This window comes from Bactrocera oleae, chromosome X, assembly GCF_042242935.1.
Source record: "Bactrocera oleae isolate idBacOlea1 chromosome X, idBacOlea1, whole genome shotgun sequence".
Taxonomy (NCBI): domain Eukaryota; kingdom Metazoa; phylum Arthropoda; class Insecta; order Diptera; family Tephritidae; genus Bactrocera; species Bactrocera oleae.
Window position 1 is genome coordinate 31,989,989 of NC_091541.1, and position 26,948 is coordinate 32,016,936.

Sequence of the window (26,948 nt, forward strand, 5' to 3'; positions counted from 1 at the left end):
TCATACAAGGACTTTACTCCGATCGTTCAGTTAATATGGCAGCTATATGTTATAGTCATCCGATCTGTACAATTTTTTCGGAGCTTGCACTATTGCTTTAAATAATATTCTGTGCCAAATTTCGTGGAGATACCTCGTGAAATGAAAGAGTTTTCCATACTAGCACTTGATTCCGATTGTTCAGTTTGTATGGCAGCTATATGTTATAGTGGTCCGATATCGGCCGTTCCGACAAATGAGCAGCTTCTTAGTGAGAAAAGGACAGGTGCAAAGTTTTAGATCGATAGCTTAAAAACTGAGGGACTAGTTTGTATATATACAGACAAACGAACAGACGGACAGACAGACGGACGGACATGGCTAAATCAACTGAGCTCATCATACTGATCATTTATGTATATATTTTATAGGGTCTCCGACGTTTCCTTCTGGGTGTTACAAACTTCGTGGCAAACTTAATATACCCTGTTTAGGGTATAAAAATAGGCAGCTATTTACGATCTTTCTTCAAAAGTATTATTATTATTTTCTTTTTTGTTTTAAAATATAAAAGTAGTAATTTGTTTTTAAATATTTTTATTATAACTTTTTTTAATATATACATAGCAAGTTATATCAAATGTTTGTTTGTTTCCAAACTCCTCTGAAACGGGTAGGTCTGAGAATCGGCCAACATCCCCAAATATTATATTAGGTCAAGTAAAAAGTTCGTTCGGTTTTTATCTAAGAGATGGCGTTATTGTCCATAGTACATCACCATAGCATCATGTCATTCTATACGGCGCTGAAAACGTGTATATTCGCGCTAAAAGTTTGTCTTTGACAGTTTTTCGATTGCTTTACTCAGTTCGTTGTGAGCGCTCGTCAAAGATGGACACCAACAAAGAGAAAATTCGCTATATTTTACAACTTTTCTTCGATCAAAGCGAAAAAGCAGCCAAAGCGGCTGAAAACATTAATTTAGTTTATGGGACCGATACTGTAAACGAACGTGTAGCACAAAAGTGATTTGCTAGGTTGCGTCGGGAGGCCTGTCGTCGAAAATTGCGATAAAATCATGGAAATAGTGGAAACAGACCGTCACGTGAGCACTTGTTTAATTGCTGAGGAACTAAAGATAAGCCAGAAAACCGTTTGGAACCATTTGCATAACCTTGGATTCAAAAAGGAGCTCGATGTTTGGGTGTCACACGAACTAACGCAAAAAACATGATGGACCGAATTTCCATCTGCAAATCGCTGCAGAATCGCAACAAAATCGACCCGTTTCTGAAGCGGATTGTGACTGGCGATGAAAAATGGGTCACTTATGACAACATCGAGCGCAAACGGTCGTGGTCAAAGCTCGGGGAAGCGGCCCAGATGGTGGCCAAGACCTGATTGACGGCCAGGTAGGTTTTGCTGTGTGTTTGGTGGGATAGGCAAGTAATCATCTACTGCGAGCTGCTCCCCTATGGCCAAACGCTCAATTCGGCCCTCTACTGCCAACAACTGAACCGCTTGAAGGCAGCACTCATCCATAAGAGGCCATCTTTGATCAACAGAGGCCGAATTGTGTTCCATCAGGACAACGCCAGGCCACACACGTCTTTGGTGACTCGCCAGAAGCTCCTGGAGCTCGGATGGGAGGTTCTAATGCACCCACCTTATAGTCCGGACCTGGCACCAAGTGATTACTATCTTTTCCTGTCCATGGCGAACGCGCTATATAGTGAGAAGTTGGCCTCAAGAGAGGCCTGTGAAAATTGGCTCTCCGAGTTTTTTGGCAATAGGGACGCAGTCTTCTAGGAGAGAGGTATAATGAAGTTGGCATCTCGTTGGCATTAAGTTTACGAACAAAACGGCGCATATTTGACTTAAATCGGACAAATGTACACAAAGTTATCATCTTTTGAAAAATCAATAAAAAACCGAACGAACGTTTTACTTTACCTAATATTATACTTTTTTTGGACAAAATTTTTGGTATTTATTTTTTCACGATTCAGCATGAAACAATACATACAATTCTAAATTTTCACACTTATACGATCAACCTCCGATTGTAACCGTTATTTCTGTTCTATCCACAATAGTAATTATAGTATACTACATGAGCATTAATGTATAGTTCTATCAACTAATCAGTTATCGCCGCCATTACAGAATATGTATGAAAAGAAGTCACCTTATTTTATTCTCATTAAGTCTTTTTAATTTTATTATCATAATGACTTTAACATGCGCAACCGTGCGAATGTTTTTAGTGCCTTTACACAAACACTGCTCTATTCAGAAGTATTACGCTATTTTATGCATGCCCCGGTTACTCGAATCAAACCAATTTGGGTCGCGTATATACAGTCAATCCAAGGCAGAATGAGTGCTTTTATCTGCGACTGTTGTTGGTTAATATCACCAGACTATTATCATTTCAAGAAATGCGTAAAGTAAATAGAAAACAATATCCAACAAGGATATATGCCTTGCACTAAGCTTGCTAGAATATGACAATCATTGGGACAGTATATTTGCTGTTTCTATGTTCCACTACTAAGTGATGATCAAAAAACAATTTACGACCGCATTGTGCTGGCATTTTTAGCAGGGAAAGAGAGTTATTTTTTTGGTTGATGCACCAGGTGGAACTGGCAAAACATTCCTTATTTCACTACTCTTTGCTGAGATTTGATCAAAATATGGCATCGCATTGGCCGTTGCATCATCTGGCATTGCAACAACTTTATTAGATGAACAGCGCATTCATCATTTAAGCTTCCATTAAAACTGCAACATAATCCAGATACAATGTGCACCATAAAAACCCAATCGTTCATGGCCAAAGTGCTGAAACAGTGTAAAAATATCATTTGGGGATTATCACTTCAACGTTTCAACGCTTGCTTAAAATTATAGTGATTGTGGCGTAATGTTGAAAAAGTATCGGGTTTTATTGTACATTAGGGATGATATGATTTCTAAATGTCGTTTCGGCTATTTTTAATATGTCATGGTCGGTAATTTTTTTAAATTATATTCAGCAATGTTTACAATTTCATCATGGAAAGATATACGCAAGAACAATGATTACAAATGAACTATTTATCTATTATCAAAATAATAGTTTTCCAATTGCAACTTTTCGTGCGCTTTTGCCATTTTATGGTCGTAATAATAGTTCACCTGTGCTATTCGTCGAATTGTTAAACATATCGAGCGTACATTTTCTTTACATAATGTTCAATTGCCAATAAGACAAAGAATCGCTAGAAGTAATAAAAATATTGCTGCCGTTCAAGCAAGCGTTGCTGAAGAGCGCAATTTGTCAATTACAAGACGTTCGCAAGAATTAATACTATCTCAAACCACAACCTGGCGGATTTTGAGAAAGGATTTGGGTTTGCATCTGCATAAAATTGTTCTCACTCAAGAACTTAAGCGATTGGACCACCGTAAACTTCGTGAATTTGCTGATTTTGCCTTGGAATAACTTGAAAACGATAACGATTTCTTTAAGAAAATCGTCTTCTTCGATGAGGCTCACTTTCATCTGAGTGGTGCGGTAAATAAACAAAACTGATTCTGGTGCGAAGAAAATCCACAAATTATTCATGAACAACCCTTAAATTCACCTAAATAGACAGTTTGGTGTGGTTTTTGGTCTGGTGGAATCTAGTGGGAGCGGTATGGATCGATGGTAACCATCTTTTTATGGCCGCAATTGGAAGAAGTTGATCTTGACAACATCTGGCTCCAACAGGACGGGCCTACGTGCCCCACAGCACGTACAACAACCAAATTATTGCGAGTAAAATTTGGAGATTCGATAATTTCAAGAAATTGTAACATTGAATGGCCTCCAAGGGGAGTTGTGATTTAACACCATTAGAATAATTCTTGTGGGGTTATTTATAGTCATTAGGCTTTAGCAACTAACAAGACTCTCTTCAAGCTGTAGAACTCAATATTGAACGTGCTATTCATGACATACGACTTGATTGGAAGAAGTAGTCGATAATTGGATTCATTAAATTCGTTCCACCAAAAGAAGTCGTAGGGGCCATTTGAATGATGTTATATTCAGAACTTAATTGTATCGATTGTACTTTACATTAAATAAATAAGCTAGCTGTACGTGAAAATACTGGAGGCATAAAATTAACGACGGGTTTCTGCTCAATGATCAACTCACAAAGTACTTTCATCGACATTATATTTCTAGATGTACACGCGAAATATAAGGTTGGCCGTTATTTCCCTTCCGCTTTTTTGTCTTTTGAATTTCGCGGCTATGTACAAAGCGCTACAGAGCTCGTATCTGGCAACACTATACATAATTTGAAAGGTCTTGACATAACCTACAAAACAACGCTATGCATGATTAGTTTGGATATTGCGTTCAACAGTTATAGACGTGTAAACATGGAGTTCACTAACGCCGAAATTCGCGCTATTTTAAAGTTTTCCTTCGTTAAAGGCAAATCCGCTAGAGAAACGTTCCGTGAGATTAATGGTGTTTTGGGGGATGGTACTCTACCACTTCGAACCGCGGAGGAATGGTTTCGACGATTCAGAGCCAGTGAAAACGACACCATGGATAAGCCAGCCGGCGGAAGTCCTGTGACGACAAATACCGAGCAAATCATGGAATACATCGAGTTAGACCGGCATATGGCATCTCGTGACATCGCCCAGGAGATGGGAGTTAGTCACCAAACCATCTGCAGAAGGCTCGATACAAAAAAAAGTTTAATGTTTGGGTGCCGCATAATTTGACGCAAAAAAACCTTCTGGACCGAATCAACGCCTGCGATATGCTGCTGAAACGGAACGAACTCGTCCCATTCTTGAAGCGGATGGTGACTGGCAACGAAAAATGGATCACATACGACAATATCAAGCGAAAACGGTCGTAGTCGAAGGCCGGTGAATCGTCCCAAACAGTGGCCAAGCCGGGATTGACGGCCAGGAAGGTTTTGCTGCGTGTTTGGTGGGATTGGAAGGGAATCATCCACTATGAGCTGCTCCCATATGGCCAGACGCTTAATTCTACCATCTACTGCGAACAACTGGACCGCTTGAAGCAGGCGATCGACCAGAAGCGTCCAGAATTGGCCAACAGGAAGGGTGTAGTGTTCCACCAGGACAACGCCAGACCACACACTTCGTTGATGACTCGTCAGAAGCTACGGGAGCTCGGATGGGAGGTTTTATCGCATCCACCATATAGCCCGGACGTAGCGCCAAGGTGATTACCACCTGTTCCTGTCCATGGCGAATGCCCTTGGTGGTGTGAAGTTAAACTCAAAAGTGGCTGTCCGAATTCTTCGCAAATAAGGAGGGGGGCTTCTACGAGGAAGGTATTATGAAGTTTCCGTCTAGATGGAAACAGATCATCGAACAAAACGGCGCATATTTTAACTAAATCCGATCACTTTAACACTTTTTATAAAGCATTGAATGAAGAGCAAAAAAGCGGAAGAGAAATAACGGCCAACCTTATATAAAAATCTTGAGTGGCTGGCAGAAAGATCGGGTTTGGCAGCAAAAAATGTGGATGTTTATGGATTAAATTTAAACAATTGTTGCCAAGGGACTTGGTATCATACAAATCTATTGATGCTGTTTGCGATGCCAACGAAGCTGTGAATTATCTAATTGAGTTATTGAATTCATTGCCCGGCATGTCATCGCACCATTTACAACTGAAGGTTGAATCTACGGTCTACGATCCTCTAAAGCTAAACATTGTCATTGTCGCTTAGATTTGGGCGTGAGCAATCTGTCCAGTTTGTTTGTATTCGCGAAATACGAACGGACCAAAAATATTGTACATTCCATTGCATTGACAAATTAATCTTTGTTTATTATTAATTGAAATAATTAGTAGTACAAAAAAGAACTGTTTTCGATACATAAGTAGCTATCAATTCTTGCAATGTTGTAAAAAAAATGTATATGTATCTCGCGTTGTAAAAGTCCGATCGGGTTCGGCTGGGTGGCGTTAGAAAGTTGACATTTCGTAATAAAAAAACTTTTCTGAGTTTTGTGATTGGTTGATTCAGTTTTGTTTGAGCGCACGTCAAAGATAGACACTAGCAAAGAGATAATAGCAATATTTTACAGTTTTTCTTCGATAAGGCCGAAAACGCAAACCAGGCGGCTGAAGATGTGAATAGCGTTTATAGTAATAATATTGTAACAGCCAATACTGAGCAATTTTGGTTTCGTCGATTCCGTTCCGGTAATTTAGATGTCAAAGATGCACCACGCACTGGAAGGCCAATTGTTAAGTCCGACCGTCATGTAAGCACTGTTTCGATTGCTGGATTTCTTTTTTACTACACCTCATATATTTCATCTCCATTCCCATTTCAATTATAATTAGTTATGTACATACTTCCCCCACTCACTTATAGTGTTGGCAAAACAACGTTTGTCGGGTCAGCTAGTTCATATATATATTTCATAGGGTCTCCGACGTTTCCTTCTGGGTGTTACAAACTTGGCAAACTTTATATACATTCTTCAGGATATAATATCAAATAATTTGACGGAATGTGAATGTCAGAGATAATGGCCACGTAGCTTTAGTGGCTTGTGAGATATGTTAGTTAAACCTATTAGGGGGAGGGCCTACACCCACTAATTGAAACTTTTCAAACCAAAGATGCCTGTCCGACTCCGCCGATCTAAATGACATTGTGAAATATGTGGACCAAGTTTCATTAAAATATCTTCACTCTTAGAAATACAAATAAATGAATTAAAAAATTTATAGAAACTTAAACACAATTAGTTTGCTAATAAGTTGCAATGTGACAAAATATCTGACAAGACAAAAGCCTATGTTCGAAGGTAATGTCCCTATACAAGATATTGACCGATTTTTGTCACTTTTCCTGTGAAATATTGGTTCTTCACAATTGTCTTATGAATTGCCAAAATATAATTATATTATGGGTTTTACGTTTTACGAAAGGGTTACTAATATGTGTTATCATTCTCATGTTTCATTTTATAACTTTACAACTAAACTTTCAATACACGGAATATGTTTTAACATAAATGATACTTACAGTGGTTTTCTCAAGACATCTCAGAAGATGATGGTGTTGTAGTTCGAATATGTCCTCATCCCTATAGTTATCATCCAATTCAATTCCTGACTCTTGTGCGGCCCAGCGAGCTTCTGCAGCTTTCTTCTTACTAACAAACGCCGCACCAGAAGAAGCCTTGGCAATTCTTATTCTAGCCAAACGGGCTTTCTGTAGATAAAAAGTATAATATGAGTTATTTACAAAATTGATATAAGATAAAGAAACACAAGTTAATAAACCCAAAAATATCATGTTTAAATATTTTCAAATATATTTTTATCCACTACGTAACTTAACTAAAAACAAAGAAGAAATTCCTAAGTTTGGGTGCAACTGAACATGTTATACATTCGCAATTGTCAAGAAGCAAATGCTGGAAATACTTTTAGGAATTGTTAAATCTGCCTTTCACTTGGAAATGTCATGGTCGGAGGGAGTCCTTACACATAAAGTCTTTGATTGATATTGCGGGAGCCATCAACAACGTACTAATCTCAAACATACCATATATAGTCTCCTTTGCGACTGAACGGTAGTGGCGGAGTGGGAAAGTGTATTGGCATTTCGAAAAGTTGAAAGGGGCACCCCGCAAAGTGGCGTTTTTTTCCCTTTACTCTGGATCCTAGTAGTTAACGACGTATGGAAGGAACTTGAGGAATGAGGCTTCCAGGTGATTGCCTACGTGGACCATGGAGCCTTGATGTTACTCTCCTTACGTTGAGAGCTCTATTCTTTGATTAGTGAAGTTAAGAAAGAGAGTAGGAGGTGGAGCCTTCTGTCATTAGCTCTCCATCACCATACCACTGGAGCGTCGTTCAAGCTTCTTCCATATTATACTTGCATAATCGATAGGGAGAGCACCCTTACCACAATTTTATACGATTAAAAATGAGTCGGTACTTCGTTATCCTCTTGCGTTCTAACTCTGAACCTCAGCAATAACTGGTCAACAACCAGAACTTGTGCGACAGCGAGATCCTTCTGGTATAGAGTGAATCGTCTGAACTACTTACTCTTTAAAAAGCCAATACCGCCGCAATTGTAGGAGTTCTGACTAAACACTGTCCAATAAGTTCACACGCAGCGAGGCTAAATATTTTGTCGGACGCTCTTTACCATAGCTATATAGAAGGCGAGGAGAAATCATCTTGTAACTTTCTCCGCGCTTTTCCCAGACAATTTGACACACCAGTGACGAATCTAGCGAAATGGTTGGGATTGGTGTTACCCGCCGTAACGAATTTGTGGGAAGCTCAAAATGCTTTGTTGATCTATAAGGATCTAGGGATCCTTTTTCGTACTTTTTTGGTAACGCAAAGGACAAAAGTTCTCAGCTGCTTAAGTGAAAACCATCGGTTATGTCCACCCCACGACCTAACTTTACATATTTTGAGCTAAATAACCGGTTTAATTTCAACTGGAAAGTCGAAAGTGACTTTGTCAGGTATATAGGGGCTAGGAGAAGTATTGTCCCAATTTTATTATATCAGGGCTCATTATTACCATCAAAGGATTCCTTCTGAATTATATTAAGGTATCTCATAGTATGACCGGTAAAATTTCTGGAAGTTGGAAAATTCTTATATAAGGTATATGGGGGTTAGGGCAAGGTTTGACCCGATTTTAATAATTTTCAACGCAAATGCATCTTATTACCATTAAAATATATTTTATGAACTTCAATAATATTTTTTTACAGAATTACTGTTGATACAGCTACAGCGGTTTGAGAGGGGACGGGGCTACACCCATTTTTTACAAACTTTAAACTGCAGACGTACATAGGCACGGATATACGGTCACCCGAAATTCAACTCGTCTCGTCATCTATATCCATCTCGATAAGTTTTATGTGTTACAAACAACCGCTAAGTGAGCAAATTTATTATTCTCATTTGTAACTGATTGCAAGATTATAAATATGTCAAATTATTATATTAGGTAAAGTAAAAAGTTCGTTCGGTTTTTTTTATTGATTTTTCAAAAGATGATAACTTTGTGTACATTTGTCCGATTTAAGCCAAATATGCGCCGTTTTGTTCGTAAACCAACCGTTGCCAACGAGATGCCAGCTTCATTATACCCCTCTCGTAGAAGACTGCGTCCCTATTGCCAAAAAACTCGGAGAGCCAATTTTCACAGGCCTCTCTTGAGGCCAACTTCTCACCATTAAGCGCGTTCGCCATGGACAGGAAAAGATGGTAATCACTTAGTGCCAGGTCCGGACTATAAGGTGGGTGCATTAGAACCCCCCATCCGAGCTCCAGGAGCTTCTGGCGAGTCACCAAAGACAGTGAGTTTCATCCCAATTTTCGACGACAGGCCTCCCGACGCGTGGTGCATCTTTGACATCGAAATTACCGGAACGGAACCTAGCAAATCACTTTTGTGCTACACGTTCGTTTACAGTATCGGGCCCATAAATTAAATTAATGTTTTCAGCCGCTTTGGCTGCTTTTTCGCTTTGATCGAAGAAAAATTGTAAAATATAGCGAATTTTCTCTTTGTTGGTGTCCATCTTTGACGAGCGCTCACAACGAACTGAGTAAATCAATCGAAAAACTGTCAAAGACAAACTTTTAGCACGAATAAACACGTTTTCAGCGCCGTATAGTATGACATGATGCGACACGTAACACTAGTACTATGGACAATAACGCCATCTCTTAGATAAAAACCGAACGAACTTTTTTACTTGACCTAATATAATGCGAATCTTCGGATTATTATATTCGTATTATATAATATATTAACCAATAACTGCTTGCCCATACAAGTAGATCCCGCCGTATGATTTTTTTTTTAATTTATGGGAAAGTTTGTATTGGCAATGGAAGTTGCGATAGGTTATGGTTGTGGCGAAGTAGTTCGTAGTATATATAGTATTCCCCGGATAGTTGCACATCAAAAGTTGCCCAATTATTGGTTCAGTTAACCGGGGAATCAATTAACCGATACTCGTTTAATTCAACAATTCGTTCAATTACAGCAAACCCGATTAATTGGAATACCTAATCAATTTAAAAACAGGTAAGGAAGGGCTAAGTTCGGATGTAACCGAACATTTTATACTCTCGCAAAGTTAAATGGCATATTCGTTTGAGACTTCTTTATATTATATATTTTAATAATTGGAAGTAGGAACTGTTGCCTTAGTTATTTACTTTTCACTCACAGTGAAAATATTTAGAGCAATTTGTAAACTAAATTTACTCAAATTTTGAGAAATCGTTCTTGTGCTTTTGTGTACGCTTATAATTGATTTTATATAGAATGCATTACAACTGTATTGAGAAGTATGAAAAGAAATCGTTTTTGGACAATGAATAACATTTTTTATTTATTATATCGATATTATTATAAATGTTTAGCTTAAAAATAATAAATATTAACAACTTTAAAAATGATATGATATTATTATATTAATTTGTATATAATATTTACAATATTAAACATAAATTTTTGTAGAGATTCTTATACATATATTCAAATTACATTTCTTTTTTCCTTATACAATTTAATTTCTATCATATATTTATACAATAATGTCATATATAATAACAAATTATATGTATAATTTAAATTTTCTTAATTAGATTATTTACATATTTTTCTTAAAATTGTCTTAAAAACTACTGTCAAAATTCCTATACCATTCCAATTCGATTATATTTGGTACAAAAAAATGAAGAACTATCGCGCTAAGTCTGAAAGCTTTAGTTCAAAATAGAGACACAAATACTGTCATGATTGCTGTGTACTGTCTCAAAAATAATTGCATTTACACGGGAAGGATCCATGTTTTAAAATGCCCAATCAATTTGAGTACCGGTAGGTGTAGTTGAATATTCTGCACCAAGCAGGGAACTAAAGTTTTTTTGTTGAAGCAGAGTTCTTATTGCAGTCTCTGTAGACATTAAACATATGTTAAAATCTCCAACAATTAGCACATTTTGATTGGCTAACTCAGAAGTAAGGACTTCCTGAAGTTCTACAATTAATTGTCTGACAGAGAAAGCTGAATTTCTATATAGAACCAGAATATTAATATTGAAACATTTAAACAAAACCGCTTCTAAAACTTTGCGGCCTGAATAAATTTTCTTTACAGCCTTTGATTCTATAGAGCAAGCAATACTATGCTTTGCGTATATTATAATGCCCCGTTTATTTCTGTTGGTTGTTTCCGTGCTATCTATCCTCAGCTCGTTAATTGGAGTAAATCCTGGTATATCAAAACTTTCGCAAGGATAACTCCAAGTTTCTACAAAACATAAAATATCTGAAGATAGCTGGAAGCTGATTTCTTTCAATTGAAATTTGTTCATTTCTTCTATATTGAAAAGATTTTAGAACTTTTTCAATTGGTGTCCAAGAACTTTCTAGAGGATGAGGCTTTTTTGATCGTGCTATCAAACCAACAGAAGGTTCCAAAAATTTAATCCACAGAATTGTTGGAAAAGAACAATGGAAATCAATTTGCATAAGTTGTCCAGCTGCCCCATTAACCAAGCCATCACACGTGTTTATGTTCACTGTAATCATATATTTGGCGGAGGTTTTTAGTGTCAATTCATAGGGCAGTCCCTGCGTTTCAGAAGTTTTGAAAAGTTTAACTCTTTCCAAAATATTATCATTTTCATTTATACCAATTCCTTTAACTGAGTCTTTTGCAGTTGAAAGGAAAGCTTCTGTTGGGATTCGACTGAGCTTAAGGGCATTGAAATTATTTGTCTCTTCATTGGACCAAAATAAATGTATGGCATCATCGGGAACTTCTTCGAAATTAACTACTCGAGTTTCAATGAGTGATATGTACTCATTTGTCATAGTACCAGATGCCATATGATTTAATGCAATTGCAAAGGCCTGATCCTCCCGTTGTCTCATTATCTCTGTTAATTCAAAGTATTTATATAACTCCCACAACGGGGAACCAACTACAGTGCTGTATGCATCATTGGGATTAGGAGAGAATATCCATCTATCTCCAACAGGTGAGAGTTGCTTCAAATCTCCAAACACTATGATCGGTATACCACCGAAGGGGCTGTCTGTTTTGAAAATTTGTTTTAATCTCGCATCAACAGAGCTAAACATACGAGCACCTACCATCGATATTTCATCAATTATGATTAATTTTAAATCGATAAGTCTGGAATACAATGAATTAACTGTGTCATTGCTAAGTGGCCTCAACTCTCTATTCAACTGATTAACAGGTAAAAAGAATATTGAATGAAGGGTCATTCCACCTATTCCGAATGCTGCTTTACCCGTAGGTGCGCACAGAAGAACTTTTAAGGAACTTGGATTGGATCCAGGTGTAGAATTGTAACGATGATTAAGAGCTTGATATATTGCAGATATCAAACGACTCTTTCCTACACCTGCACCGCCGCCAATGAACTCATAAAATGGGAGATTTGTTTTTAGGTGGTGCATCAAATGTGTCAAATAGGTTCTTTGCTTAGTATTTAGACTTTGAACTAAAGAAAATAATTCCTCAACTGGAATTAAAGGGGGTAGTTTAATAAGTCTAATATTGTAATCAGATTCAGTGCCATTATCTGTTGAATCTTCGCCATGCAAGTCCAGCAAATTTATATATGGGTTTATTTCTGGAAATGCCAACACTCTGAACTCATTTTCCACGATAGGTAGTTCATTTTGAGCACCTTCGTGCAAGTCTATTTCATTATAAAGACTTTCTAGAACATTTTTAAGTTCTCTTTGCTCAAAAACATCATATTTTCTTTGATTTTCCTCAATTATAATACGATGTGTTATGCAAGTCTGCTCATTATCGTTTTCAATGAGATCTTGCTGTTCATTCCGCCAAGGATAGTAAAGCATTAACATTTCGCGGAAATACTCAACTCTGGCCAAATCTGGGTTAAACCTTCTATACCGAATAATAGAAGGTTTGGTACGTTTTTTCACAAAACCGCTACCGTCTTTAAGAGGCATGACAACCCCGCTTTCTGGTAAATTATCGTCTTCCCTCTCTTCTTCTTCATGATCACTATCTTCTACTAGATTTAAAATATTTATACCTAAATGCAAAATCAGCTAAACAAAGAGTTTCTAACTAATCGGATCTTTGAACATAACGGTCTAAAATACCGGCTACGAATGTTTCAGTGAACCTGAAGGAAGGTTCTGAAGTTCCGCTCTAGGTTTTACCATTCGAACACGTTCCTCAGGTCGAGAGGTATTTATAAATATTTCTTCATTACTTGCTTCCGAAAGATGGAGCCCAATGCAGCAATATACTGCTTCTTGTGCAGGTATTTCTGTGCCTGATATAAATTTGTGACCTATATGTTTAAGTTTTTGCTTAATAGTATAATTTCCAGCATTTACCTCTGATATAGCTTCATTTAAGAGCCTAGAAATTCCCCAGTTAGACTTGTTAATATTATATAATTAATTATATATGAACAGCAAGCATATGCATCCAGTATATATTGGATATCCATATTTGCTCTATGGAGTTCCAACATCAGAGGATTATAAGCGTTTATAAAACGATCCTGTAATTTTCTTTTTAGAAAAATTTTGGGTTTTGTTAAACTTGACCTAAGGGCTAACAAATAGTCATCAAAAGACATATTTATTCCACTATCAGACGGGAAGTGTTCAAAATCGTTTAAATTAGAAATGTCTTCTGTAGTCATATAAAAATTTAAAACGTTTTGAATTTTAAAAAATTTTTCCTTGTGTCTTTCTGAATTTTGACTTGTTTCTGTAAGAGGTAACAGTATTTGCGTTGAAGGCATTGGTGGATATGGTATACCAAAACGACAAAACTGTTGTCGTCTTATTTCCCTAGTACAAGACCGGCTGTGGTTATGCTTTTGATAACCCAAATAATTTTCTATTACTATACTATACTACTCTTTGTACTATTCTTAATTTGTAGCAGTTCTAATTTTTTGTAATCATAGAACAACTTTGGAATGGTACACGCTCTTCTGTCAAAACGGCGAATTTCAGAACGTATTATCTTGCAATATGATTCAGAGCATGTACGCTTCTGCCCAACGTATATTGTTCCCAATGACAACTCTTCTGAATTATTATCTTAAATTATGTCAATTGGTCTTTGTCCTTCACCTGGCGCTATAACTAAACAGTTATAGTCTAAGTTTTCTACAGGAATATTGTCCAAAAGAGTTTCTTGACCGCCTGGATTTAGCTCTGAAGGTAAAAGACCCGTGTGAATATTATTACCAGAGGGATTATCATGAGAAGTTTGTGCCGCATGAAAAAATTGAACCAATCGGGAAACCTCTGCAGATGCAACAAACGGAACTTCTTCTTGGTTATTAAATTCTGAAATCCAGTTTTCATTAATATGTATATTGTGCTCACGATACAGAGGGGTATTCACTAAGAACTGCAAAGCTTCCATACTCTTTGCGGGGCGTATGGTATCGATCATGTAATCATGATTGTATTCCAAACGCCTTCTTAAGTGAATTTGTATAACATGAGCCTCATCAAAGGACCTTGGTAGAGATGTCACAATATTGTTAACAGAAATTGGTATATTAACAACAGCACCTTTGAGCAAACTCTGACCTTGATATCCTAACGGACGGTTTGTCATAAAAGGCAATCTAGGCATTATGAGACGTTCTTCAATTGGGGTTAAACCTTTCAAACAATCCGGTGTTTCAGAAAAGTCTAGACCGTTAGCTAAACATATCTTTGGAACGTTCTCTTTAACAATCGCATTTTTGCAAGTAGCACAAAAATTGTAATTTCCATCTTCTGAAGGAAATTTTTGCATTAAAAAGGAGGCGGATGCAGCATTCGGGTGACCTTGCGCAATAGTTTCGAAATTTAATTTGCGAACTTGGTGTGAAAACCATAAGCCGCCGCAGCAAATACATATTTCAGTAGGGCCCTTGTTTATATTTTGGAAATAAATGTTTTTTAAATCTGTTAAATTGCCACTATTATCAGTTTCTATAACATTATTTTCTCTCGTTAATCGGATTCTTTGGGACTGCCTTTGGTTTTCACTTTGTCTATTGAGTGGGTTATCTCCACGAAGGCGAACTTAACCTTGTCTAAGATGTCTCTGATTCAAAATTTCTTCCCTCATACCCCTCCTACTTAGCTGTCGACGTTGTGTTTCTCTATCACGCTCCTCTCTCCTTATTTCAGGATTTCTTCTTGCATGTTCCCTTTGCATTTGATCACGAATGCGCTCTAAATTCCTATAGTCAGGATTCTTGTGCGAAGTTCTCTATGATCCCTAGTGTTCCTACTTTGTTCATCATAACGCACCTCAGGATTTACTCGACGAGATCTATGACCTCGAGTATTTCTTATTTGCTCTTCAGAGCGAATTTGCGGATCTTGCCGCCTTGTTGTATGTTGAACAGTATTTGCAACTTGCTCAACAGATCGAACCTCGGGGTCTTCACGCCGAGACCTATGACCTCGAGTATTTCTTATTTGCTCTTCAGAGCGAATTTGGGGATCTTGCCGCCTTGTTCTATGTTGAACAGTATTTGCAACTTGCTCAACAGATCGAACCTCGGGGTCTTCACGCCGAGACCTATGACCTCGAGTATTTCTTATTTGCTCTTCAGAGCGAATTTGGGGATCTTGCTGCCTTGTTCTATTTTGAACAGTATTTGCAACTCGAGCCTCGGGGTCTTCACGCCGATACCTATGACCTCGAGTAGCTCTTATTTGCTCTTCAGAGCGAATTTGCGGATCTTGTCGCCTTGTTCTATGTTGAACAGTATTTAAATTTTTTTCAAAAGACCGTACCTCGAGATTTTCCCGCCTGGTTCTATGTTGATTTGTATTGATAATTTGTTCGGACGGACGTACATCGGAATCTAATCTACGATTAGCGTGACTTACAGTATTTTGTGACTGCTCGCTATCTCTATATACAGAGTTTGCACGAAGAACTCTCATACGTCTTCTATTCTGAAGACGACTTAGCAATATAGATTTTCTACTTAATCTAGGCATAATTAATTAATAATAAATGGATTAATATATAAAATACTTATAGATAATACTTATATAATTCAGTCCGTCCGGGTGTTAAAAGTTGGATCTTAGGTGCTGCTCTCTTTCACTGTAATTCCTTGTAAGTCCTTGCTATGACTCCTTTCCTGTACCGTGTATAGGTACTATGTTATACTGGTGCACATATGTATATGTGTTTGCTCGCCACTGTATATAATACGGTTTTGCTCGTCACTGTATATAATAATACTTTAAACACTATATAACTAATACACTAAAATTAGTTTGAATAAAGCACTTTGCTAGTAAAGACATCTAGTGAAACTGAAACTACAAACACAGTGTACTGATATTTATTATACTCTTGCAACATGTTGGTACAGCTTACGTACTTTTGTATACCTATATATTACTTAGCTATTCACTAACTTAATAATACATAATATTTAGTTATATTTATATTTTAGAAATTAGTAGTTTATTTCATTGTATTGAAATTAAGTTCTCGGAAAACCCCTCCGTAAATTACTTTTGTTAAACGCTTTCTAAAACAGGGGGATCTATGGTACCTATTTTGAAGGGTCTACCCATGAAGGCTAAATTAACAATAACTTACATATAATTAAGTATGGTATACACATATGTAGAGCAGGTTGTAGATTTTCTTCTTTCTGTCTTAATATAATATATACCCCTTTCATAAGCTGCCAACGGCGCTAGGTAAAAATGTATGACCTTCATAATAAAATGTGTCGCAAAACTGAAATAATAGACAGTAGCATGTAAACCGATGGGGTCGCAGTTTATCTATAACCACATAAAAAGGGTCTTTAGCCCTTTTGATACTACATTACTAATATTTATTTCATGCAATTTCTAGAAAGATTTTTTTGCTCTATACAAAGTCCAGTACTCTAAGAAACTTTTTTAGCATTGTTGTCTGGTATATTTTATAATAAGTTCTACATGATGGCTGAGAAAATATACTCAACCACTGATTATAACCAAATATTAGAAGAAATATATGTATATAGAAATCTATATCTATCACTTTAGGTGATGCAAACAACTCTTTGGTGAACAAAACTATACTCTGTTGCAACATGTTGCGAAAGCATAAAAATGTTGCGAAAACATTCAACATTCATTACTCGATTATTATTTGGTATCTTATTAACTTATGTTATTGATCATAGATTTATTTTGTGTCAATACTATTTTTTTCTCCGAAATGTTAACTTTTATAAAAAGAAGCTATTTAACTCAAACATGGTATATGTGATAACTGAACCAAAGGGGTTAGATTTAATATGTGGGGTATATGAGGTTGCTTTGTACCAGAGGAGCGGAAATCAGTATATTAGGGTTATAATGTTTAAACAAAGTCTAGACCAATTTCATTCATATGCAGCGATATACATTATTTTTAAGAAAAACTGTCCATTTAATTTCATTAAATTATCAAATTGACGAAAAAAATTATACCATAAGTAGTACATGTGAGCTAGGAAAATCAAAGACCAGAAAATTCCTCCAAACCGTATATTAAAAAATGTTGAATTAAACATCCATTATTAAATGATATCGTGATTAAATTACAATCAAATTTGGTATCTTCTTGACTTATATTAAAGGCCATAAACTTAGTCTCAGTTTTATTGCTTGAAGTGAGATATACATAAGTATGGATGTGATATTAACTCCACCAAAGTGGCTAAATTTTATATTAGAAGCTTAGGTGACAAACGTCAACCAGAGAATCGGAATTCATTATATGAAGGTGTGAGGTTTAGACTTAGTACATACTAATTTCATTCTAATTCAGCGTCAAACCACATAATTTTTAAGAAATCTTTTCCACTTAATTTCATTAAAATATCACGTTGATCAACCGGAACGGTGTAAAGTCAGTTGGAAAGACGGAAATCATATATATATTGTGGATAGAGAAATATATAAATTTTGACATTGCTCAGCTATACTCGAGAAAATATTTTGAAGCAATTTTGTATATAAAAATAATAATATATTAATACTCACTGACCGACATATTCGGCATAAAACTGGTTAGAATAACGAAAAGCATTATAAGTAGTATATGGAATTTAAGGGTAGTATTAACCCGATTTTATTAATTTTTTCCAATACCACATACTACTAACATGCCACTGACTAATAAAATGCTGCCACTGTTCATTAAGGTACCTCACATACCATCACCAATCAAATGGAGTAAAGTCAGACGAATGTTCGAAAATCCTGATATTAGTTACATGGGGGCTAAGGAAAATTTTCACCCGATTTGATCTTGCTATGAGTAAAACACGCTCTCTCATTTTCATTGAGATAACTCACATATGCGGTATAAAGTCACGCGGAAGTTCAAAAATATTTATATTAGATATATGAGGGCTACAAGAACTATTGATCCGATTCAACTCATTTTTGTAACAAAGACATACTATTATCGATAGTTTCATTTATTTATTCTATTATATGAATTTCAATTATATATCTTACACAATGGCCGATATTTACGGTAAAAAGTCAACTATAGGTACTGGGGTCCACATATTCAGTGGAGAATTTTTGTTTACAAGGTGGCATACTTTAAACGTATTATTCACGCAAAGTTTTACCCCGATATAATCATTGTTGCTTGATATGCATAGTTTAAAGTGAAAGAATCAGATGGAATTGAAAATGGTGTCATATGGAAAATAGGCGTGGTTGTAATCCGATTTCGCCCATTTTCGCACCATAACATAGAAATATAAAAAGAATGTTATGTACCAAACTTGGTTGAAATCGGTTAAAAAGATCCCCAGATATGGGTTTTCACCTAAAAGTGGGCGGTGTCACGCCCACTGTCTAATTTTGAACGCGGTTCCTATAAAGTCATCTCATACCATCCCTGAGATAAAATTTAATGTCACTGGCGTGTTTAGTGCTTGATTTATCGCGCTTTTAGTAGTTTTTAACAGTACCGTTACATGGGGAGTGGGCGGGGTTGTCACCCGATTTCACCCATTTTCACACCGTAGGTAGAGGTGCTAAAAACATTTGCTTCCAGAAATTTTAACTGCAGATGCCCCTCCCTAATGTGATCTCGTGTACCAAATAAATGTCTTGTATCTTATTGCGGAGCTTAGTTATGACAATTTATTTGTTTTGATTAATGGCGTTTTGTGGGCGTGGCAGTGGTCCGATTACGCCCGTCTGCAATACCAACCGTCTTACGGTACCAAGAAACATGTGTACCAAGTTTCATAAATATATCTCAATTTTTACTCAAGTTAGAGCTTGCACGGACGGACGGACGGACAGACGGACAGACAGTCACCCGGATTTCAGCTCGTCTCTTCATCCTGATCATTTATATACACATAACCCTACATCTAACTCGATTAGTTTTAGGTGATACAAACAACCGTTAGGTGAACAAAACTATTATACTCTGTAGCAACATGTTGCGAGAGTATAAAAATTATATGTGCACTTGAATGTTTTTTTAGCTTTTAAGAATGATATTTAAATAATATTTTTAACTATAAACGGAACTAAAGGAACAAAAACAAGACAATGTACTTAAATATTTAGAGATCAACGTTATAAAAAAATAAGCTAAAGAACAAAAGAAATCATATATTATATATGTAGCTTTTGCGATGACCTTCATGTTTACAGATCGTTGCTGCCATTTTTAACACGCTTAGATTAGTTTCACTTGTATGTCTGTTTGTAACTAAAAAACTAAACTCAACACGATTACAAAGTATGCGCAAAATGTTTGCATACTTTTTAACACTCTTTTTAACACGCTTATATTAGTTTCACTTGTATGTCTGTTTGTAACTAAAAAAACTAAACTCAACACGATTACAAAGTATGCGCAAAATGTTTGCATACTTTTTAACACTCTTTTATTAGCTTCATTTCTATGTGTGTCTGTCTGTTTGTAATCAAACTAAACCCAACACGACTACAAAGTATGCGCAAAATATTTGCATACTTTTAGGCATATTTTGGCATCTCAAAGGGAACAAATCAACTGAACGGACAACAAAAACTATAATATTTAGGGCAAAATTTTTTAATGGCAGATCAAAATATGGAATTTAATAAAAAATAAAAAAGAATTGAATAAATGAGAAGTTAGTATTGCTTAAAATATTTTTATTATCTTACAAGAGACTTAGACTATTCAGGAATTTTTATTATTGAAACTATAGTTTTATGGTAACTGAAATAAGATGCATAAGTTTGAGACTTGACATCCTCTAAATATCTGGAAAATACCGCGTGAATGGTGTTTCCATATTTTGTAGTGGATTCTTGTGGATCAATATTCATTTTCAAATTCAATCTTTCCGAAAGAAAATTTGTCAACCGCTCTGACTTTTTATCAGCGAAGTTGATGTTGAAAACGCCACCGAAGATGAGTGGAAATTTGTTACCACTGATAATCCGATTGAAATACCTAATTTCAATCGTATTGTTCAATTCAAACCAGATACTATTCCAAAAGGTGGGGTAGCTATTTACCAAATAATAACGTTACTAATATTATGAATCCGAATATTGAATAATTTCTTTTTATTAAATTCCATATTTTGGTCTGCCGTTAAAAATTTTTATCTAAAATATTATTATTTTTGTTCTGTCCGTTCAGTTTATTTGTTCCCTTTGAGATGCCCAAATATGCCTGAAAGTATGCAAATATTTTGCGCATACTTTGTAGTCGTGTTGGTAACGATGAGTCATACCATATATTGCTCATACATTACATACTGTGATACTTCGTCCGAAAATGTACATAGTGTAGATAGCTACAGCTACTATTTATTAAAAAATAATAAAATATAAATAAATATAGTTTAAAAAAACTAAAAAAAACGCTTTTAAAGAATATCGAACTAAAAAGTTGAAAATAAATATAGTTTAAAAAAACTAAAGACACACGCTTTTAAAGAATATCGAACGAAAAAGTTGAAAATAATTTTAACAAGTAAGGAAGGGCTAAGTTCGGATGTAACCGAACATTTTATACTCTCGCAAAGTCAAATAGTATACTCGTTTGAGATTTCTTTGTGGATTGGCTGATATTTTCGGTAGAAGGTCAACTATAGGCACTGGGGTCCACATATTTAGTACTTAGGGGCTTAAACAGTTTTGGTTCGATTTAGACAATTTTTGGCCACAAGGTGGCATACTTTAATCGCATTATTCACGCAAAGTTTTATCCCGATACAGTCATTGTTGCCTGATTTGCATAGTGGAAAGTGAAATAATCAGATGGAATTTAAAATGGTGTTATATGGAAAGTAGGCCTGGTTGTAGTCCGATTTCGCCCATTTTTGCACTGTGACATAGAAACATGAAAAGAACGTTATGCACCGAATTTGGTTGAAATCGGTTAAGCAGATCTCAAGATATGGGTTTTCACCTAAAAGTGGGCTGTGCCACGCCCACTGTCTAATTTTGAACGCGGTTCCTATAAAGTCATCTCATACCATCCCAGAGATAAAATTTAATGACTCTGGCGTGTTTAGTGCTTGATTTATCGCGCTTTTAGTAGTTTTTAACAGTACCGTTATATGGGGAGTGGGCGGAGTTGCCACCCGATTTCAACTATTTTCACACCGTCAATAGAAGTGCTAAAAATATTTGCTTCCAGTGAATTTTGTTATTATAGCATTAGCGGTTTAGGAGATATGCGCATTAAACCTATTAGAGGCGGGACCACGCCCACTTTTTAAAAAAAAATTTTAACTGCAGATGCCCCTCCCTAATGTGATCCTGTGTACCAAATAACAGTCTTGTATCTTATTGCGGAGCTTAGTTATGGCAAGTTATTTGTTTTTGATTAATGGCGTTTTGTGGGCGTGGCAGTGGTCCGATTACGCCCATCTGCAATACCAACCGTCTCACGGTACCATGAAACATTTCTACCAAGTTTCATAAAGATATCTCAATTTTTACTCAAGTTAGAGCTTGCACGGACGGACGGACAGACGGACAGACGGACGGACAGACGGACGGACGGACAGACAGTCACCCGGATTTCAACTCGTCTCTTCATCCTGATCATTTATATATATATAACCCTATATCTAACTCGATTAGTTTTAGGTGATACAAACAACCGTTAGGTGAACAAAACTATTATACTCTGTAGCAACAGGTTGCGAGAGTATAAAAATTAACTTAAAAAAATAGTATATAAAAAATACTAGTATAATTGAGGAAAAAGCGTGGGGCGTTCGATATACGAAAATTATGGCAAAAAGCGCCCTAAGCCTTTTCCTCAATTATACTAGTATTTTTTATATACTATTTTTTTAAGTTAATTTTTAAAATTATTTGCAACTTTTTCGTTCGATATTCTTTAGTTTTTTTAAACTATATTTATTTAAATGTGAATTTGAGAAGTCGGTAATTTTTTTTTTTATATATTGCTCAATCCACGTGAAATAAAGTGGCTTTCCATATTCCCTAATTCACACAAAAACTTGTTTTCTGTATAAAAAATATTTTTGAAGTTAGTTTTCTTGTATGTGTTTTAATTTCGAGAACTGACGGAGGTTTTGAAGGATCATCTTCTTTCTTTTGCTTCTCAACATCACCCGTGAGGGCCAGACCTAGGGCGGCAAGATTTTTGAAATGCCAGAATTTTAAAGCAAAAAAAAAGTAAAGACAATCAATTTCAAAAATTGGTTCAGATAAGTTTTTATAAATAATATTCTATAGAATATATTATAAATCAATTCATTAATATATGTACTTCTCAATCTGTATAGGTAAGATGATAATTTTTTAATACATCTATTATAATCCACACGTGTATGAAGCGTTTTGAAATTACTAAATCTGAATAACTTCTCTATTTGTGCCCATTCTTTAAATTTGGTGAAATAAAGATACCGTAGATTTGCATGTATTGAATATCATTTTGATATTAATTCAAATGTGTCGGAACATTTTTTGTTTATAAAAATTATTTTTTATGAAAAATAAATCCCATCTTTTTCGATATTTAATTTGAATCATCGATTGAAATTATCTAAAATAAAAAAAAAATCATTCGATATTCCTCACATTTGCAATAATCTATTTTTCGTGTACAAATATCATTAATTTATGAAATTCCAAGAGCAAAAATTTCGAAATTTTTTTAATTAAAATATGTGAGCTCATATACAAGTATGTATATTAAAGCAGTAAAACGACTTATGATATAGTTACATTTATATATGTGCTTATTATATATATAAATAGAAAGTTTTAAGAATTTTATTTATTACCCGAGTGTTTTACTTATGTGATCGTAATCTCAATAGCTTGAGTGAAGCGGGAGTATTGTGCATTATTTAGACTTCTAAGCAGTTTAGGCAGAAAAGGCAAATTATAGAGAAAGTCCAATTACTAACAAGCGTGTGAATTGTTGAAACCTAACAAAATACGGTGAGCGTGTTTCACCACAGCTAGCTCGGAAAAGGAATTAGCGTATTGGAAAAAATTTCATACCGATGCAATTATTAAATCACTACCAATAGGAGGGTTGCCATTTCGAGGAAATTCAGGACGAATAGGAGATCCCCATAATGGGAATTTTTAGGAACAGTAGAGCTTATTGCTGAATTTGATCCATTTTTATCTGAACATTTAAAATTGTTTGCGCGCCCTGGTAGTAAAAATACGGGGTATTTGTTTAAAGCAATATATGAAGAAATTATATTTCTGCTAAGTATTTTGGTATAATTGTAGATTGTACGCCTGATATTACACATGTCGATCAGCTTACTATAATTATCAGATATGTACGTAATAACGGTGAAATTGTTAAACGGTTTTAGAATTTCTACCAAATATTGGCCATAACGCTAAATATATTGAGGATACTTTGTAAAAATCTGTAGAAAATAATGGTTTGGACATAATGAATTGTCGTGGCCAATCTTATGATAATGCAAGCAAGCAATCATATATTCCAGCCTTCAGACACGAATCTAAACAAAGAATCCTTTAGCCCATTCTTTAAATTTGGTTGGATCATGTGCAGTTGAATCGGTAACAGAAGCAGTCAACTTCTTTTCTACTTTGCAAGAGCTATACAATTTCTTTACTATATCTATACATCGTTGCGATATTTTGGTACAGCGTACAAATTTTAGAATTAAGAGTCTTTCTCAAACTCGGGGGTCTGCTCGACATAATGCATGTTACACATTAGAAAAACAGTGGTCTGCAATAATTGATGCACTGGAGTTTTTTGAGGAGAGCAGAGATGAGAAACCCACTACGCGATCTGAAGCTACGGGATTGCAGCGAAAATTACGGCAATTAGAAACAGCAATCCTAGTCACCGTTTGGAATGTAATATAAAATCGTTTCAAAACTGCTAGGAAGAAGCTTCAAGAATTTCAAGCTGGTTTATCATCCGTTGTTCAGATCTAAAGTTCTCTGGCTCTATTTTTTCAAGACATGAGAGACAGACAATTTTCTGAATATGAAGAAAAAGCCAAAGCACTATCTGTAGTTTACGATCGCTATGATAACCGTCGCAAAAAACCAAGAAAAATTCAGCCAGATGAGTCACGGGTAAATGAAAGGACATTATTTTCTGGACAAGAAAATTTTCACACAAATGTTTATTACCCTATTCTAGATACTTAGAGTGTACAACGTCCGATGTGTTTTACGTGAGTACCTGCCATCGACGGCCTTACCTCACGGTGCTCAAAAGCACAACGTATCAAAACAATGCGTTGATAAGCGCCCCAATTAATACGAGCTATTTGCAAGTATTAATTTGGTTACCAGTGGCCAGTGTGTAGGGACAGACTGACCATCTTGGTAGGATTCGAGGCCGACCAAAAACCTCTTCCGTTTTCGGGTACGGAACCCAGTTGCGTGTGCAACTTCTTTTTTCGAACTGAAAATTCAGTTCTTCCAGCATTTAGGTTTAAACCACAGCCAAAACGATACTCCCCAAAGGGCCAAACCCAATGAGCAGATGAACCGAAGTCCAAGGGCATTCTGCTCCCCGTAGTATCTAAGTTGAGTCTCCGGTAAGACTGTGTAGCCGAAGCTGCCAGTTGAGCTCCGCCTTACTCAGTGACTGGTGACATGTGTCGCTTGAACTTCAAATGTGGTTTTATTTGGAATCTCATTTAAAGTCTATAATATCAGTTCAAGCTGAGTATTATAGCACTATTTCTGACATCATTTACTATGCTGATATTTCTGGGCAAAATAAAATAACAGTCATAGTGCATTTAGCTTTTAGTCGCCTTTTACGACAGGCATGCCTTACCGCGGGTAAATTCTTACCCCTACCCGCAGTGGGAACTTAAAGTGTACAACTTTCGTTGTAGATTTACGTGAGTACCTGCCGGCGACGGCCTTACCTCACGGTGTTCAAAAACACAAGGTATCAATACAATGCGTTGATAAGCGCCCCAAACAATACGAGCTTTTTGCAAGTATTTATTTGGATACCAGTGGCAGTGTGTCTGGGTCCACACTACCATCTTGGTGTGATTCGAGGCCGACCTAAAACCTCTTCCGTTTTCGGGTACGGCACCCAGTTGCTTGTGCAACTTCTTTTTTCGAACTGAAAATTCAGTTCTTCCAGCATTTAGGTTTAAACCACAGCCACCACGATACTCCCCAAAGGGCCGAACCCAATGAGCAGATTGAACAGAAGTCCAAGGGCTTTCTGCTCCCCGTGGTACCGGAAAGTCTCCGGTCAGACTGCGTAGCCTAAACTACTGCCAGTTGAGCTACCCATTACTCAAATGACTGGTGACATTTGTCGCTTGAACTTCAAATGTGTTTTTGTTCGCTTTTTCATTTAAAGTGTTTATAATATCAGTTCAAGCTGAGTATTATAGCACTATTCCTCAACATACTATGCTGATATTACTGTGCAAAGTATATAATAACAGTCATAGTGCATATTGGCTTTTAGTCGCCTTTTACGACAGGCATGCCTTGCCGCGGGCATATTCTATCCCCTGCCCGCAGGGGTACTTAAAGTGTACAATTGGCCGGGCGTAAAAGTGTATATAAAAAACTTTACGAAAATTTAAATTTTTTGAAGATATATACAAACGAATGTCAAAATCATGCCAACAAACTAGTCAGTAAGTATCTTGACGATTTGGAAGAGACGTTAGGCAATGAATATATTCATTATAAAGATGCCTTAGCAAATACGGAAGATGTACGCTCTGCACAAAAAATATATAATGTATTGCATTCACGGAGTTTTCGAGATGTTTATTCAAATGTAGACATTGCTCTCCGCATTTTTTTTTCTATTCCGGCGGCAAATGGTTTGTATATGGTTTGCAAATGGTGGTATTGAAGCTCAACTAGTCCAAGAAATTAATTATGACGATATTATCGACGTTTTCGCGCGGACCAAAGCCAGGAAATGTTTAAAAATTTGTTTTATTTAAAAAATTATATTTCGGTAAATAAAGTTATTTTAACATACAAATATTGGATCGAAATTAATAAAATTAATTTTATCTAAAAGTACGGAGCATCGAATGCCAGATTATTTTTTTAACGAAATTTTTTTGTGCAATTAACCGGGGGAAAATAAAGGTATATTTTTTTCTTCTAAACCCGGGTTCAATTAAGCGGGAAAATTTACACGTATTTTGTATGCAATATATTTTTGACCGATCAATTGGTTCAAATAAGTGTGAAAATTAACTAATCGGGTCAATTAAGAGGTGGATGCTGTGGTATTAAATGAACATGTACTTATAATAATAATAATAATAACCCAACGATTACTCTTCTCCCGCCAACCAACGGGCGCAATCCGCATACGTGCAAAATTAGCCGAGT

The 26,948-nt window shown here is 36.0% G+C and overlaps 1 protein-coding gene across 9 annotated transcripts in view; it reads right to left on the reverse strand.

The window, feature by feature from the left end:
• Positions 1–26,948, reverse strand: part of Shal (Potassium voltage-gated channel protein Shal) — a 54,622-nt gene that overhangs the window by 8,769 nt on the left and 18,905 nt on the right. For 8 of the 9 annotated variants that reach the window (XM_070112383.1, XM_070112381.1, XM_070112379.1 and 5 more), the window contains one exon: positions 7,059–7,247. In XM_070112383.1, coding sequence (XP_069968484.1) covers positions 7,059–7,247 — 189 coding nt within the window. Of the gene's footprint in view, positions 1–2,597; positions 2,827–7,058; positions 7,248–26,948 lie in introns of those variants that run through there. The other variant, XM_070112384.1, reaches the window with a different exon arrangement.